Below are 18,013 nucleotides of genomic sequence, written 5' to 3' on the forward strand. Positions count from 1 at the left end.
CACCTACCAAGTGTGTGTGATTTCCCTGGTGGCAGAAGACGGTAAAAGTCCACCTGCAGTCTAGGAGACCTGGGTTCGATCCCTGGGTTGGGAAGATCTCCTGGAGGAGGAAATGGCAACCCACTTCTATATTCTTGCCTGGGGAATCCCATAGATGGAGGAATCTGGCAGGCTACGCAGTCCATGGGGTTGCAAAGAGTTGGACATGACTGCAAGACTGAGCCAGCACCAGGTGTGTAGAAAAGCATATACAAGGGCTTGCTGGAGCCCCCGTATCACCCCAAGGCCAGTCCCACAGAAGAGAAATGATTTGGAGAAAAGTGACACTTCAGAGGCAAAGCTTGGTTTGAGTGCTCTGGGCTTAGCCATAAGAAAACTGGAAGATGGCGAGAAGCAAAAAGCTGAGGAGTTTGCCCAAGGGTGATGTCTAGAATCAGAAAAATGCAGAGACAGTATTTGTCTCCAGTAACTTTCTTGCCCACACCAGCTGTTCTTCCCAGTTTACAAAACACTTTAAAGAGGAACTTAGCCATCTTGCCAGAGGCTTTAACCATCTTCTGAGAAAATCTGCTTTTCTCTTACCAGTGGTTCACTGAAAAACTGTTCTTCTGCTATCCCATTTTGTATTTCCTCAAGAATAAAGAAGACTTTCAATCAGAAAGTAAAACCTTAGACACTGAACCCTTTCCCAACGTGCTGTCAGTGTGTTACTTGGAAATATAAGATCACGTCCTCTGTCAGACTGACTAGGACTAAACAGGATCTCTTAGGATAAATTTTTTATATTCTCTCCTTGCATTCAATTCTCACAGTATGAACCAGGTTTTATTATCTTCACTTTACAGATGAGAAAACTGAGGCTCAGATGGTACCTACTGAGTAGGAAAGCTGAGATCAAACCCCAAAGAGTTTAAATCTGAAGTCAGAAAATCAGCACTTGAACTGTTCCCCATTTTAGATCATAGAACAACCAAAACCTGTCTACTTGACCTGAATTCCCCAGTAGATGTTTTCAGCAGGGAAACTGCCCTGTTGCTGTGATAACTGGCTCTGGAATTCAACTTGCATATTCATTCCTTACAGTGTTTCATCAGTAGCGTGCTAAGTCGCTTCAGTTGTGTCTGACTCTTTGTAACCCCATGGACTATATAGTCCACCAGGCTCCTCTGTCCACGGGATTTTCCAGGCAAGAATACTGGAGTGGTTTGCATTTCCTACTCCAGGGCATCTTCTCCACCCAGGGTTGGAACCTACAACTCTTACGTTTCATGCATTGGCAAGAGAGTTCTTTACCACTAGCGCCACCTAGGGTCCAACTTGAAGGTTCTTCTAGACGGGGACACAGCAATGATAATTCAAAAGCTTTTGATTTGCAACACTGGTTTCCAAGTAAACATGCTGCTTCTCTTCTTAAAGATCTAAATGATCTGTTTGCTGCAACAAAGTCTCAGACTCCAATCTTTGCCTCAGCACACAAATGCATTAATAACCTAGCTAGAGCCAGAATTTCTGTGCTGATTCTTTTTGGAAAATGGCATTCATGCAGCACAGTCAAAAGTGTGTCTGTATATGGAGGCAAGGGTGGTAAGGGGGGTGGTTAAAGTATAAATCAAGAAATTCTATCAGATTATGTTTTGGTGCAACTGTATTATATGCACAGCAGTGGCAGCATATTCTTTCCCCATAACTTTTCTTAAAAGTGAATGTCAGAAGGTGTAATTCACGCTTGTTGTCCCATTCCTATGAGTGCAAAAATAACATGTTTCTACAAATATTTTTCAGCCTTTTAATATACATTACAAATATTTTAGACCAATCACATTTTGTTGAGTGTAACATATTTACAAAACAAAAAATATATTACAATAAATATGAATGAAACAGTGAATCCAATCAACAACGAGCTCTGTCACAACCAAATATTTAAAAGGAATGCAAAAACCTGTTGGTCTGCATATGTTAAGAGTTTTGAGATAAATAGGGGTCCAGAATTATAATGTATCCGGAAAAGGGATAGGGAGCATCCCAAATTTAAGTTAGATAAGATTCTTTCTCATTGCTAATTACATAATGTTTAATGATGTTTTAAACTGTGAACATGGATGAATTATCCAAACATGATACCAAGCTAATATAGTTCTATCATTTCAAAATGTACGTGACAGTCACATAGTATCCTTTTAATTATTATTATATACTGTAGTTCACACAATATCTACAGATGTGAATGAGGAAAAAAAATCACAGCAACATGTCTCACATTCCAATTTTAAATAAGACAAGCACATACTGCAAACATTATTTTATAATATGTTAATAAATAACACCTAGTTTTTTATGGTTACTTTGAACAGTTTACAGCTGTATATTTAAAAAGAGAATATTTGAGGCGAGTTTCACATTGTCAGCAAAAGGTAAAATAAATAATGAACCTTTATAACAAAAAAAAGAAAGGAAGAAAGAGAGATAGAAAGAAGAGAGCTGTATATAGAACATAAAGTATTTTTGACATGCTGCTTTTCCAGTACAGTTTGCCACAAGAAAATGAAAAACAGAAAGAAACAACAACAAAAAAAGATTGTCTTTTAAAAACAATTTTTGAAAGCTTTTCACGATAGTGAGCACAAACCTTTTAAGATTAGATCAAAATCTTTCTGCCCATCTGCTTTGTATGAATATCCTCTGCACACCCAAAGAGATCTACCAAAGTCATGGAAAACAACCACTCGCCCCTCAAAGTGAGAAACAGCCAGAACCCTGAACTGAAATCCAACCAGTCTGAAGTCTGCAAAGGTTTCACTCCTGCTTTATTTTCACAGATGTTCCTGTGCAACTGTTATTCCTGTGGACCCCCAACAACTTTTAGAACAAACCCACTGTAATAATCCAAGAGGTCCTATTTCATCAGGTGGGAAGAGGAACCTGGTTCCTCAAAGCAGCCGGTCTTGATAAGCCGTGTCACTTGGTCTGAAGTGGTCTTTCTCTGTCTCTCACTGCAATTGCCCCCTGTCACTGTTGTCATCGATTTCCTTCCCATGGCCAATCACAAAGCTGGAGGACAGGGGATCCATACTAGACAGTCTTCCTGATCAATTGTGAACACACCAAACTGCCTTACAACCTGCTCCCACCTAAGAGCATTTTCTCTGCTAAGCAAAAGGAGGAGCATTAAGCCTTACGGCAAATATTAGAAGTTTCATCAAATCAGGTTGTTGTTATGGTATTAAGACATTCTTCAAGCTACCACATCTTTCTAAAGGGAAAAGAAGATAGTAGCCCAACTCTCTGACCAGTAATACAGATTTCTACAGCTTTAGCATCCCTATTTTTCTTCAGTTAGCATTTTCACTAAATTTTATCTTATCCAGGAAGGACGTGTTGGTAGTAATCACTGGATTATAATATAATTACTTTCCACAGTTCAGGTTCTTTTACATCTGTTAGTCCTCTTGACCCAAAGAAGTGTACAATATTATGCTATAGACCATAGTAAATTTCCGTTAAAAAACAAAAAACAAAAAAAACTTAATGGTCATGTTCCTGAAATCTAGGTAAAGCCATGGCTCAAATTTTATCTTTCCAAGAAAATCTCAAAACCATTAGTTAGAATCCATCATGTAACCCTATTATTATAACTTTGGCTCATTAGCCTAGCCTCAGACAATGAGATGGGTGCTATGCCTTTGGTGGCCTCTATTTTCAATTTCCCCACAAATTGCTGAGTAGGCTCCCCACAGGGCAGGCTGGAATGTTATAAAAAACTCTGCAAGGTCATCTGACTAAAAGTTCCTTTCCTGTTTTGGACTTTTTATGGTGGGGACTTGAGAAAACAAACATCCACATTCCTTATTAAAGAGGAATTAATTCACGAGTAACTTAACAGTTAAGTACTGGATACACATTGCTGGAGTTTTTGGTTCACCTGCGAAAACCTCAGAACCGTGACACACACGAAGCATTAGCACAGGTCTGCAGCAGAAACGGAAAAGCTCATAAGTTAATACAAGGGCTTTTGGCCTTGATTTTCAAATTCAGACCAGGCATCATTGAGCTCCATGAAAATCATCTTTGCATATTGTTCATAGGGTTGCCCAGTAGCCTACAGAAAAAAACAAAAATACACATTAGACACCACAGACCAAAATTTTATTTATATTAAAATTTTCATTGCTAATATGTGGACTCTGAGTAATTGAAATCTTTTTCTGTTAGACCATTTCTCTTTTTACAGCCCCATCTTGCTGTTGTTTGGTCGCTAAGTCATGTCCAATTCTTTGTGACTCCATGGAGCCCAACAGGCTCCTCTGTCCATGGGATTTCCCAGGCAAGAATACTGGATTGGGTTGCCATTTCCTTCTTCAGGGGATCTTCCTGACCCAGGGACTGAACCCGCATCTCCTGCATGGGCAGGCAGATTCTGTACTGCTTGAGACACTAGGTAAACTCACAGCCCCATCTACATGACCCTAATGACTATGACCTCTCCACAAAGCCCTCCCCCAGGAATTCACATATGGTAATAGTGACCAGTCACTGAGTAGGTAACAGAGAAGTTATTGGTCAGCCCAAGATGTATCTCCCTTCTCCAGTTACCTACCAAATGACAAAGGCTCATGACTGCGTAGCTCCAATTGATGGACTGCATTTTGAAACACTCATTATTCTATTTCTTAAAAAAAATTTCTTGGAGACCCATAACACAGGCATACAGTTTGTGGATTTTTCTGGGCTCTTCCCCTTTCTCTTCAAGTCACTGAAATACATCGTTTCTTTAATACTATCTGGATTGTCACCAAATGTTTAGGGAGATGAAAATCTAAGACATCAAATTTAAGCATGTGTTCCCAAGTAGGATTCAGTCACAGCCTCACACTGTAGGACTGACATGGTCCATATGATGGGGCTTCCCTGGTGGCTCAGCAGTAAAGAATCTGCCCACAATGCAGGAGATGCGTATTCGCTCCCTGGGTCTGGACGAACCCCTGGAGAAGGGAATGGCAAACCACTCTAGCATCCTTGCCTGGGAAATCCCATGGACAGAGAAGGCTGGCGGGCTACAGTCCATGGGGTCGCAAAGAGTCGGAACCAGCTTAGCGACTAGACAACAATAACAAAGTCCATATGATGGCAAGTGACCCAATTCTATCAAGGTTTCTGTGTGTTATAGTGATCTCAATTGGGCCATCCACTGGTTGAAGTCTCTGACAGTGTAGAGCATATGTATGTGTGTGTGTGTGTGTGTGTACTTCAGCGAAAACATAAACTGGCATAATCAACAGAGTGATGAATTTAGCTTCATTTTCAATATTTGGTTGATTCTCACCAATTTTGCCAACTACATTCTAAAGTTTTTTCACTGTATAATCCTGGCTGAATATACTGCCATATTACTTGTGTCCAACTCTGAGTTCATCCTTAAGTCAGGCACAACTTCTATCTGATCCCTGAAAATTAGTCAGTAATGAAATCTCATACTTAAGTAAAGCCCTGATTCCATTATTTATAATGTATAGCTTGATTTCTTTGCTTCTGTGTCATCAAGTATAACTGCTTAAGTACCGTTTTGAGCCCATGAAATTTATTTTATCATATAAATGGCCTAATAAGAAGCAAGTTGAAAGTATGACTCCTTGACACATGCTTACAAACCTAGGACAGGGGCCCGGACAGCTGCAGGGGTGCAGGGGGCGGGCTGTACTCACTTTATCCGGGTGCACCACTAGCACAGCCCTCCTGTACACCTTCTTCACCTGCTCCGGGGTGACCAGGTCTGCCATGCCGACTGGTTTCCACTTAGTCTCCCCAGCCCACAGCACCGTGTGCATTGTGGACAGAAGGGCTCGGATATTCCTCTCTTTGCCTTCAATCCACTCTAGAATCTGTAAACACAGGGGCAGTTAAGAAATTCAAATGCTTCTGAGTCCAGAGCGTCTCCACTGTGACTCTGGAAAGCCCTCCCGTTCCAGCAACATCAGGTACCTGCCGAGGTCAGCCTTCCCACGACCTAGACGGCTCTTCTTCCTCCACCCCCTACCTCTTCTTTCTGGTTAACTCCTTATCGGCCTTCAAAAGCCTGCTCAGGAATTTCACACTGTTCCACCTTTGAAAGGCTAAACACCTTCTTTCCTCTCTGGTCCCTCTGAGTTAATTACTTATGCCTAAAGTGTGAACTCCAGGATGGCACACATCATGTCTATCTGGGTCCCTGCTATCTGCTACGTCTAGTAGAGTGTGTGACACGCACACACACACACACACACACACACACAAATTCCTTGGAAAAACAAAAACAAATTTCTCCATGCTACCTTTTAAACATATTTCTATCATAAAATGTGCTACACTTCACTGTAATTGTGTGTTTGTCTTTCCCCTGCCATTAGGCAGACCTGTTTGAGGAAGGATACTGTGTCTTACTTATCACTTTAACTCAGAAACAGTATGCCTGGCAAGAAAAGAGCTTGAAAAGGTCTGTTAAATGAATTAATACATTTAGTCATTCATTCCAACTATGACCATTCATAGTCTGAATCGTCATAGTTGGAACAAATGAGGTCACTAAATTGAAAGGTTTGTAACAATGAATCAGCAGTTAGCACATAACAGAAGCGCAAAGTGAATGATGACTGCTCTCCCAAACAATTAAATACTCCATACCAACTAAATAACCAAGCATGGTTTAAAAGACATAAACCATTTTCTTTTACAGAAAATTGTCAGAGTTTACCTAATACACAAAGGCTCTTGAGATGGAGCACAGAATTTAGGGAAGGGACATAAAACCTTTATAACACTGCATGAAGTGAACAGCAAATGTAAACTGAGTATCACAGATTGTACTGCAAATTGTATCTCTACGTCTTCAACAAATTATGGAAAACAACAGTGGTATATTTTTCAACATGTGTACCATTGAGTGGCTGTGCCATTCTGGTTTTGGAGTACCAGATTAGACTCTCATCTTCCAGGCTGTAACTGTGTCAGTATATTTTGTCACATGGGAATTCAGCCTGTCTGTGACAAACTTTCCAGTTCTCTTGATCTTCACAAACTTTTTCACTACCTCACACCATTCATCGACATAACCATCCTTTGGTCCCCCAATTAATCATTTTCCAGATAACATCTTCAGCTATGAAGTAACATCTCTGTTTTCTCATCCATGACACAATGAAGTTATAGTCACTGGTTTGCAAACCTTAGAAGAAAAGAATATGGAAACATTCTCTTTCCCCAAATAAAATCTTACCTAGACACCCAAGAGTCGGAAACAGATAAAAGTAGAAACGCTCTGGTTAAAAGTGAAGTGAAGCAGTGTAGACGCCAGAGACCCCGCTTCCCTTAGCCTCCCTCCCTTTCACCTTCCCAAACCTTCCAGGTCTAACATTATAGGAGTGAGTAATTCCCAGGCACATCAATCAATAGCTCTCTCTCTATCAGCAAAGAAGAGATCCTGAGGGCATCAGTCAATCTAGTCTTATATAAAGCTACCAAAGCAGAAACAGAGAACATAAATAATGCATTCTTCTTACCACCAAATCATAATGACTTACCTCTAGATTGCAATGCCATCTGAATAATAAGATCACGTCTTAAAGAGTGCCATTGCTTATTTGAAAATGTAAATGAAGAAAATCTACACTATGTATTATGGAATAAGTGCATTATATTAAAGAAATGAAATTCAGCACATACAGCACTCCCCGAAAGTACTTTTCTATTAAAGGACACAGCTGTACTCAAATCACAACTACAAGAACCAAATGAAATACAGTGGATGCCAGAAACCTAACATGGCACCTTCTATAGGTTAGTCCCACGCTGACAGTTCCACACAACACAATAATCACTGTGGGCCAGGGGCTCACTCACCTTTAATTTCTCGGGATCCATCTCCTTAGCCATTTCCTCCTTTCTCATCTCAGCTATTGTTCGAGGCCCCTTTTTGTCTTTGTGAGCATTAAAACCTTGACCAGAGAGTAGGTCTTCAAAGTCAGCTGCTTTTTGTTTCCCTTCTGCAACATAATATTTTAAAAATTACTATAGTTTTTACTCATAACCATAATATCATAACACTTAGGCATAGTGCATAGTGCTTTCACAGGTACTATGCCCCTTAATCCTCTCACTTAGCCTGTGGGTAGGGTATGAGACTGTCATGTCCATTTTATAGATGAGGAAAGTGAAGTCTGGAGAACGTAAGAGATCTGTTCAGGATCACATGCAATGTCCATGGCAAAGCTCAGACTCAAGGTTGGGTTGTTGCACTAACCTAATTCCATAATTCCACGTCCACCATTCCATTCTTTCACAGATGAGGATAGTCGTGATTCTAACCACTACTCCCTCCCCACCTCAGGCCCCAGTCATATAACTAGCTAGCATCAGTGATGGGCCTACGACCTGGGTTTTGGTACTTGAAATGCATGCACACTGCTGCTTTCCTGCCCATACTCAGCTGACACTTTTAGTCCATCACAGAGCTCTTTTCCCGTAAGTCTGGTTTTGGCCTCACAATCTTTATCAATCTGCTTGGAAAAGCAGCCTAGCATGGTAGTAGCAATGGGCAAGGGCTCTGGAGACAGACCCCCAGGTTTGAATTCCAGCTCTGCCTTTATTAGCGATGTGACCTTGATCTTCCTGCCTCAGTGTCCTCACCTGTCAACCAGGCGTGGTGTTAATAATATGACTTATCTCATAAGGTTGTTGTGAAAATTGGTGAGTTAAATATTTTTAAGTGCTCAAAACAGGGCCTGGCTATTAAATGTTTGCTGTTAAAACAAAACCACGACACAAGAGTCCATTCAGTCCATGCCTTCAACCAAAGCTGTTGTCTGACGTGAAACCCACCTGCCCTCCCTATACTGAGAGGCATTCTGAACATAGACTGTCACACACACACACTCAGATGTGGGTGCTCTGAGATAAGGGATTTTGTCTGTCTTGTTCGCAGCTGTATCCCCAATGTTTTCTACACTGAAGATACTCCATAAATATTTACTGATTGACGACACTCACCTCACGTCTACTCAAAATAAAAACGGAGGGGAAGCCAAATGACTCTACGGAATTACCCGAGAATATCCACTGCTAACCAAAGAACAAACACGATGTTAACAAAGTCCTAAAAAAGACTCCTTGTCATGTAAGTATCATGAGAAGCAGAGTGTGGTGGTGAATGGTAGGGGTTCTAGAGTCACATTGCCCTGGTAGATCTTGGCTCTGTCACTTACAAGCTGTATGGACCTAGGAAATTATTGATCTCTGTCTACAACAAGGGTTTGAAGATTGTATGAAACAATATGCGAAAACTGCTTAGAATAGCACCTGACATATAATAAACCCTCAAAAGATGTCAGCTATAGCTACCAGGAAAAGTAGAAGAATTTCCTTTTGCATGTTCCATAGAAAGGCCTGTTTCCTCATCATGTCCCTATACATTCCATTCTTGGGTATAATGAAATCAACTGAGATGTAAAACATATCATTCCAGGCCTTCTAGAAAATTCAAATGTAACCATCCCTTCTATGAAAAATATATTATTTTTCACTTGCTATCAAGAACCCCATTAGAAAAAAGAAAGAATCTCATCCAGAGTTATCCTTCAGCCTTAGCTTTTGGGCCACTTTGTGTTCTTTTAACTTTCTTCTCAGAAGAGAGGGGAAAACCATCATAGGCAACCCAAGGATCTCAGGGACATCCACCAACCAGAGCATAATCAAGACCAAATGTCCAAGACATGCCCACTCCTCTAACTGGGATCCAAGGGAAAATGTGAACACAGCGCTTGAAATGTTTCCAACTTTTGTCCTCCACCCCCTCTTCCAAAGGGATGACAGCTTCAAGATCCATCCAGCCCTCCACTCACTTCCACTCAATATTCCCTTAGTGCCTCCTACCTGTTTAGTGTTCTGCTAGGTGCTAAGGCTAATGAGGCAAAAAAAGACCCAGTCCCTGCCCGCCATTTGGTCTCAGAGTGCAGAGAGACAGACAGGTGAGCCAGCACTCACAAAACCACAGTGTGCTAGGAGAATGATGAAGCGAGGAGCTCCAGGCACAACACTGGGAGGGGTCATGTGTCATTACAATTCAAAGACGGCCTCAGAAACTCCCACATTTCCTGTCTCCTCCTTCAGACATGCATACCTCTGGGTACCCTCTAGCTAGGCCCCGTACCATCACCCTTACCCAAATTGGCTGCTCCTCTCCCACGCTCGTTCTGGCCCGCAGGCACGGATGAGAAGCTCACGTTGTAGTTGGGCCGGTTCTGGGGAGAGGAGTGGGGCATGCTGGACGGTGGCTTGGACTGTGTCTGCTGCCAGTTGTAGCCACCCCCCTGCTGCCACCCCCCACCCATGGGCTGGGGAGACGCTTTCTGTGGCGAGCTGAGAGGTGGAAATCCACCACCCAATCCAGTTGGTGTGGAAGGTTTGCTGGCAAATGAAGAACCACCTACAGGAAAAACAGAAACAGAATATTGTGAGTAGCCTCTAACTCCTGTGTCCCAACTCACTGTTTACAATGACTTTAGTGGAACCTCCCTTGACTGGTGGCATAATTAGCTGTCCTAATAGCTAAATAAATTGCATTCATATATTTTCCTTTAATCCTCACAATGACATTTTTAGGTATGTATTAACAGTTCCATTTTTCATTCTGTTAAACAAACTGTAGCTCAGAATAGTTAAGTGATTTTTCTGAAAGTCACACAGCCAGAAAGTGGCAGAACTGGGGCCTGCATCCAAGTCTGACTCCAAGAAGAGCCTTGGCTCTTCCACTATACCATTGCAGCCCTCCTTCCCACCCTCTCAGAAGATTCTGTTTCTCAACTTGAGCAAAAACTATCAAATGACAAGAACAGGGAATAAAACAAAAATACATTCACTTGTGAAGCTGCTAATTAAACTTCAACGATCAGGATTACTCACTGTCTGTTATAAATACCAGCATGGTTAGTGCCCACAAGTAAACAATGGTGTTCTAAAATTTCATAAATAGGTTTCAATTTCACACTACTTGCACTTCATTGCAGGAGAGTAAACACAGCTAACACTCTGACAACTCTGAATAGGGTAAAGAATCTTATTCAAGCTTTAAAAAATGATATTACTCTGTCCTGGGAATTTAAGTAGAAGTCTGACTCTGTAACTCCTAACTTTTAAGTACTCACTGCATAAATGCTGGGCTTTTCCCAAAACATGAGGACCAGCTGTGACTCATGTTTGAAGAGGTGATCTCCAGGAACACTTTCAGGCACCAATACCAAAGCAACAGTGATAATAAAATAACATTTATATAGCTCTTTTAGAATTTACAAAATATGTTTATGACTATTACTGTCTTTAATCTATATAACACCCTTAGAAAATAGATAGTATTACTGGTTCCACTTTACTTATTTTTCTTTGTCAAAATTACCATTTATTTTTTCATTTTTATACAATTTTTAAAGGTTACTTTTCATTTAGTTATTACAAAATCTTGGCTATATTCCCAATGTTTTACAGTACATCCCTGAGCCTATCTTATACCCAATAATTTGTACCTCCCATTTCCTCATCCCTCTATTGCTCTCCCCCCACTCCTCACTGGTAAGCTCTAACTTGTCCTCTATATCTGTGAGTCTGCTTCTTACCTGCTATATTTCTTGTATTTTTTCAGGCTCCACATATAAATGATATCATACAGTATTTGTCTCTCTCTGAAATACATCGCTTAGCATAATGCCCTCCAAATCCATCCATGCTGCTATTAATGGCAAAAATGTTTATTCTTTTTATGACTGAGTAGTATCACTGTGTATATTACTATATACCATATCCTCTTTAACCACTCCTCTGCTGACGGACACTTGGTCACTTCCATATCTTGGTAATTGTAAATAATGTTGCTATGAACATTGGGGTGCGTGTATCTTTTCAAATTAGTGGGGGTTTTTTTCCAGATGTATACCCAAGAGTGGAATTGCTAGGTCATATGGTAATTCTATTTTCAGTTTTTTGAGAAATGTCCATACCATTTTCCACAGTCTGGCCCCACTTTAAAGATGGGGAAATCAAGGAGGTATACTTGGTATACTTACAGGCTTATGGTCACACATACAGTTAATGGAGCTGGGACTTGACTATGAGCTTCCTGTCTCCACATGTCATGTTCATCTCCTGCATCCATAATCTCAAATTCCTCCCCAAATCTCTGAGTCTTTTATTGCAACTCATCCCTCACTTAACTGTCTCTTCTTTCTATCGATATTGTTCCTCTGATCTGATCTGGGTTCCTCTTCCCACTCCCACTGGGAATGCTGTGTTATGACCAGCAGACTTGGAATCAATCTGTGTCTGTTCCATCATACATTCATGCATTCATTCTTACATGCATTTATTTATTCATTCATTCATGTGTTCATTCATCAGTATTTGTTGAGCATTACTAAGTACCAGAAAGTAAAAAGATTTTATTTTCTTAGGCTCCAAAATCACTGAGGATGATGAGTACAGCTAAGAAATTATAAAGAAATTAAAAGACACTTGCTCCTTGGAAGAACAGCTATGACAAACCTAGATAGTATATGAAAAAAGCAAGGACATCACTTTGCCAACAAAGGTCCATATAGTCAAAGCTATGGTTTTTTCCAGTAGTCATGTACAGATGTGACAGTTGAACCATAAGGAAGACTGAGTGCCAAAGAATTGATGCTTTTGAACTGTGATGCTGGAGAAGGCTCTTAAGAGTCTCTTGGACTGCGAGGAGATCAAACCAGTCAATCCTAAAAGACATCAACCCTGAATATTCATTGGAAGGACTGATGCCGAAACTGAAGCTTCAACACTTTGGGCACCTGATGCAAAAAGCCAATTCATTGGAAAAGACCCAGATGCTGGGAAAGATTGAGGGCAGGAGGAGAAGGGGACAACAGAGGGTGAGATGGTTGGATGGCATCATTGTCTCAATGGACATGAGTTTGAGCAAGCTCTGGGAGATAGTGAAGGACAGGGGAGCCTGGTATGCTGCAGTCCCTGAGGTCGCAAAGAGTCAGACACAATTTAGCAACTAAACAACAACTAAGTACCAGATACAGTGCACTGGGAATACAGCCGAAGAGTCTACGCAGAATCCTCGCTCTTCTGAAGTTCAGGAAAAAACTCATCTCCTTGGCCTCAGTGTTACCACCTGTAAAATCAGAACTATGTCTACATCGCAGAAATACCATAAAGGCACAATGACTAGGTGAAAGCTCTTCACAATTCCTGAACTAAGCAAATAAAAGGCATTATTTTAAAATAATGCAAATTCATATTTCCAGCATGTACCCACACACCATAAAGGCTCAATAAATACTTGGTAATAGAAAAAGGGAATGACACTGTTGCACACTACAGGCTGGCATCAACCCTGTTATGAAGCCCTTCTTTGTGAGCCTCTGAGCCTCTCTGCCAACAGCACATCAACATACCTTAGATTGGGTAGACATTCCACACTGGAGTTTCATCTTTTAAGGATGCTTACAATCTTCTTTCTGATTATATTTATTATTTAAAAATTCAGTAAGTACAGAAAGAACTGAAAAACTTAAAAAAATTCTTCCATGTTCCCACCACTTCGTCATTTATTTGTTCATTTATAATACACTATTGAGCATCTTCCCCACGTGAGGCTGCAGATACAGCAGTGAAACGACAGACGCTGTCTCTGATCTCAAGATGCTCATCAACATTGTAGGGCTTTCTGATGTCTACCCTTTCAGAATACTTTTATAAACATTTTTTAGACTGGTTAGCAATTCTAATTTTTAAAGCCACTGAAGCAGAGAACTGACAGAAATATAAAGTAGTAGCTAAACCCAGAGCCTACAGCTATTCTCATTAAAAGCAAAAGCAGTGGCTGTCAAACTTGGCTGTGCATTAGACTCACTTGGGGAGCTTTAAAAATTCTCTATACCCAAGCCACAACCAAACTAATTAAATCGGAATATCTATGGGAAGAACTATGGTGTTTGTATCAGAATTGTTCAATGTGAAAATACCTAAAGGAGAAGCATGCTATCTTTTTTTAATCATAGCTATATAACTTAGAAGTTTAATTTTTACTCTAAAGCAATTGCCTAGGAGTCAAAATTTTTAGTGTGTAAGTAGCCCTTGCTTATATACTCATTCGCTGTACAGTTTCAGGAAAATCACTTACCTTTCCTAAATTACGTGACTTGAAAATGAGGCAATTTAGGAAACTAGTTTCCCCAGCAGTTTTTAAGAATTACTGCATTTCAAAAACAAGTAACTCTTCAAAAAAACATTTTTTAATTTCCCTGGGGTCTAGTGGTTAGGATTCACGGGCTTTCACTGTGGTGGCCTGGGTTCAACCCCTGGTTGGGAAAAGTCCTGCAAGCTATGAGGCGTGGCAAAAAAAAAAAAAAAGAAAGAAATAACCACCACTCTTGAACTCCTCCGAGTAGGTATGCTGTTGTAGTAATAAAGATGCAGCTATTCTAAAACTATTTTTGTTGTCTATTAATGTTGTTGAGATCCAAGGAAATGGAAGATACAGATGTGGGACAGGAGTAGGCAAGGAAGACCCTGTGGCAGTGAATGGGATTAAATTATGTGTTAATATCCACTGATCACCTATCTCCATCTCCTGGAAGGCAGAGCAGTGACACCCACCCCAGAGCAAAAAACATACTTATAGCAGAGATTTTGGTTTCTAAATACCATTCCCCACAAAAAGGAATGAGATTTCTCAGAAATGCCTGATTATAGGATAGGCATGTAAAAAGTTCAAGAGAAGCCTAGGACACCTTGCGCTATAAAGAAAGTTCTCAAAAATGATGGAATCAAGTGAAAAGGATATAAAAGTCAGAAGAAAGAGCTTTCACAAATCAAATGTGGGACCATGTGAACATTAAATAATGACAGTAATAGATGATAACCAACTGAGTCAAAAAATAATCCATTAGTCCATTACGATGTGAGAGATGGAGGGAGTCAGAAAGGAAGGAAGGGGATGGGAGAGGGAGAGACAGGAGATTCTTCCTTGGAATGCAATGCCAATTAATATATATAGAAAGAAGAAGGGAATCAGAAAATCACAATTTTGCAGATATCATGGTAGTAACTGCTTTAGGCCAGACTCATCAATGAATGCTAAAACCACCGGGTAAAAGTCAGATGGAGAGTTGGATAATCTCAAATTCTCTCTCCAGATTACTCATTAATTACTGAAGGGAAAAATGGTAACTTCATGGTGAAGGAAACCTGGATGACATTACCTTAACCAAGTGATCAAAGTTAACAAATCAAGACTTTGGTAACTGGCCTGTACCCTTCAAATATCAATGTCATGAAAGGCTGAGGAATGATTCCAGGTTACAGGTGTCTAAAAGGACATGACAACTAGATGCAGACATGATGCTGAATTTTTTTAAAAGAACTTCTTATAAAGGTCACCTATTCAGTAAGGCCTTCCCTAACCACTTGATATTTAAAATAACACCCTGGCCCATCCCCCACACGCCATCACTTTCTGCCTTATTTTTTTCACAGTACTCGTCATGGGGTTATAGTACAAGCCACAGACCTAGACTTCATGGTGTTGAAACTTTGTGATTTGGGCATGTTCCTTAAACTTCCGTGTCTGTTTCTTCATCTGTAAATGAGGATTATAATAGTTTCTACTTCAAAAAATATTGGGAAGATTAAATGAAATGATATATGTCAAGCACTTAAAACAGAGCCTGGTACAGAGTAAAATGTCCAACTAAACATTAATTGTTTTTATTAGTTGACATTATATTATATATTTATTCATTTAATGTTTATTTCCCCTTCTAGAATATAAACTTTAAGAAGAAGGAATTTTTTTAGAATTTTTTAGGTTTTGTTTGGCTGGTTGGTTTTCACTAAAACAATGTTAGAACACAGAAAGCACTTAATAAATAATTGTGGGATGAATAAATGGGTAAAAAACGAACACTGAATAAGATTTTATTTGAAATAGAACTTTGCTTGTTTTATAGAATGTTATTATTCTAAAATTTGAACTTGAAGATACAAAAAAAGGGAACATAATTTTGAGAGTTCTTAAGAGGAAAAAAGATCTAAATGATATAAAAGGAAAAGTCAAGATTCTAACATAACTACTAGCAAAAAATAACATAGCAGCATGTTCTCATTCCCTGCAGATAATTCAGCTCTAAATGCTTCAGGAGGCCTTTTGGGGAAACTAAACTATCAAGTTGGCTTATTTAAACCTTTGTTTCAGAGCTACCTCACCCTTATTTAACAACTCTGCACTTCACGGAGGAGGACGGAAAAGGAGGAGGAAAAAGTTTCAAAACACCCTAGTCCAATCAACTACACCTTGAAGAAAGATTTCTTGGTAAAACAGAACCCTGACACTGTACCCCTCACTAGGGAGCATCACCATGAGCACCGATTCTCAGAAGTTTCTGCAATAATCAAAGTCCACTGAAGCTGGTGTTTCCAAAACTACTTGCTCATAAAACACTTATCCTATAATAATAATAATAATAATTAACATCTGATGAAAAAACTCTTCAGAAATACTCTCCAGAGAGTCTATTTTCTGTATGGATGTTTACAAACTGACCAGAGAGGACTGTGGTCCATGGAGAGGAGAGGGACACAGTGTGAGGATCTCACTGGCAACTTCAGAGTAAGACCTGCACACAGCTGGCCCCACGTGGCACAACTCTATCTGACCGCCCTTGCCTCTCACTGTTTCCCTGCATAGTCACTACTCTCGGTGCAGTCAAACTCTCTTTTCAGATCCTCCCAGAAGTTCTAACTTTATTTACACTACTACTCCAAACTCGGGTATTGGAGAAATGCATTATTAATAGGGGTTAGCTCCAACCCAGTATTTGAAGCCTGTTTCCTTTTCTAAATAGACAGTTTTAGGTTTTAGAATACAGCTTAAAAATACAGATTATTTTAGATCCCAGGTAAACACTACAGTTTATTTTAACACCAAAGATTTAGATTTGAGGCTTTGTAGCTAAAAGTAACTATGTATCTTCATTTGTTATGTGTATACCTAATGTCCCAAGGTCAGCAAAAGGGTCCAGAGTCTGGGGTTTGTTTTGATGGGTGGGAGTACCATGCGAGGAGCCTGTTGGGCTGGTGGCAGCTGACTTGCTTCCCATTCCAAAACCTCCTGAAAAAAATAAGAAGGTCATTACAAATGAGTTAGTTGTCTGAGGCTGAATTCTGAAGTCAGAAATCCAGAGCTATTGCTCACCTCGTCTCTAAGGGCAAATTAGGATAAGGTTGGCAAATATGTTAGAAGTTGCTAGACCCCATTTCCCTAATTTAGGTGAGTAGTGACCTGGAGCAAGGACAGGGAAGAGAAAAGGTATAAGTCATTTCCTAGCCACTCCTCTAAACTATTATGTCTGGTGCTTACCTCATGTCACCGGACTCCGTTCTTCCCTATGGGATTTCCTAGGAGAGGAGTCAGAGCTGAATTCTGGTTCTGCCGCTTCCTAGCTGAGTGACCTTTGCCATGTTGCTTAACTTCTCTGAGTGTCGATATTTTCTTGTTGGTTACATAAGGAAACAGCAACTGCTGTTTTGTGATAGACATATAGTGTGTGTGTGTGTAACTTGCACACTTGCACAGTGTCAGAAAAATAATCACACAAGATGGCTCTCAAAAAATACAATACTAGCCATGAGAAAGAGAATTTATTTACTACAGACAAATTCAGATCTAAAACAAGTTCTCTGTAAGAGAGAAAACCATTCACATCATGCAGCACCTACTCTATTCCAGAAAACTTCATGTAAGTAATTTCATTTAAACTCTGTGGGACAAGAATTATGAATTCCATTTTACAGATAAGAAAACTGAAGTTCAGACTGGTAAAAAAAATTCAAGAGCTTCTAAATGGTTGAGTTAGATGTATACCCAGATCTGTCTAACTCTATTGCCAAGGCAAACATTTAGCAAATTGAGACTTAGAAAAATTAAGTATCATATGACATGCAGCACTACCGT

At 40.0% G+C, this 18,013-nt stretch overlaps 1 protein-coding gene across 4 annotated transcripts in view; it reads right to left on the minus strand.

The window, feature by feature from the left end:
* Positions 1 to 1,772: 1,772 nt before the first annotated feature.
* The window catches only part of DNAJC6 (DnaJ heat shock protein family (Hsp40) member C6), a 170,630-nt gene continuing 154,389 nt past the window's right edge, over positions 1,773 to 18,013 (minus strand). For all 4 annotated transcript variants that reach the window (XM_043461065.1, XM_043461066.1, XM_043461067.1 and 1 more), the window contains 5 exons: positions 17,051 to 17,170; positions 10,190 to 10,453; positions 7,873 to 8,015; positions 5,703 to 5,879; positions 1,773 to 4,099 (listed from right to left, as the gene is read on the minus strand). In XM_043461065.1, the coding sequence (XP_043317000.1) occupies positions 3,998 to 4,099; positions 5,703 to 5,879; positions 7,873 to 8,015; positions 10,190 to 10,453; positions 17,051 to 17,170 (806 nt within the window). In that variant the 3' untranslated portion in view covers positions 1,773 to 3,997. The remainder of the gene's footprint in view (positions 4,100 to 5,702; positions 5,880 to 7,872; positions 8,016 to 10,189; positions 10,454 to 17,050; positions 17,171 to 18,013) is intronic.

This window comes from Cervus canadensis, chromosome 2 (genome assembly GCF_019320065.1).
Source record: "Cervus canadensis isolate Bull #8, Minnesota chromosome 2, ASM1932006v1, whole genome shotgun sequence".
NCBI lineage: Eukaryota > Metazoa > Chordata > Mammalia > Artiodactyla > Cervidae > Cervus > Cervus canadensis.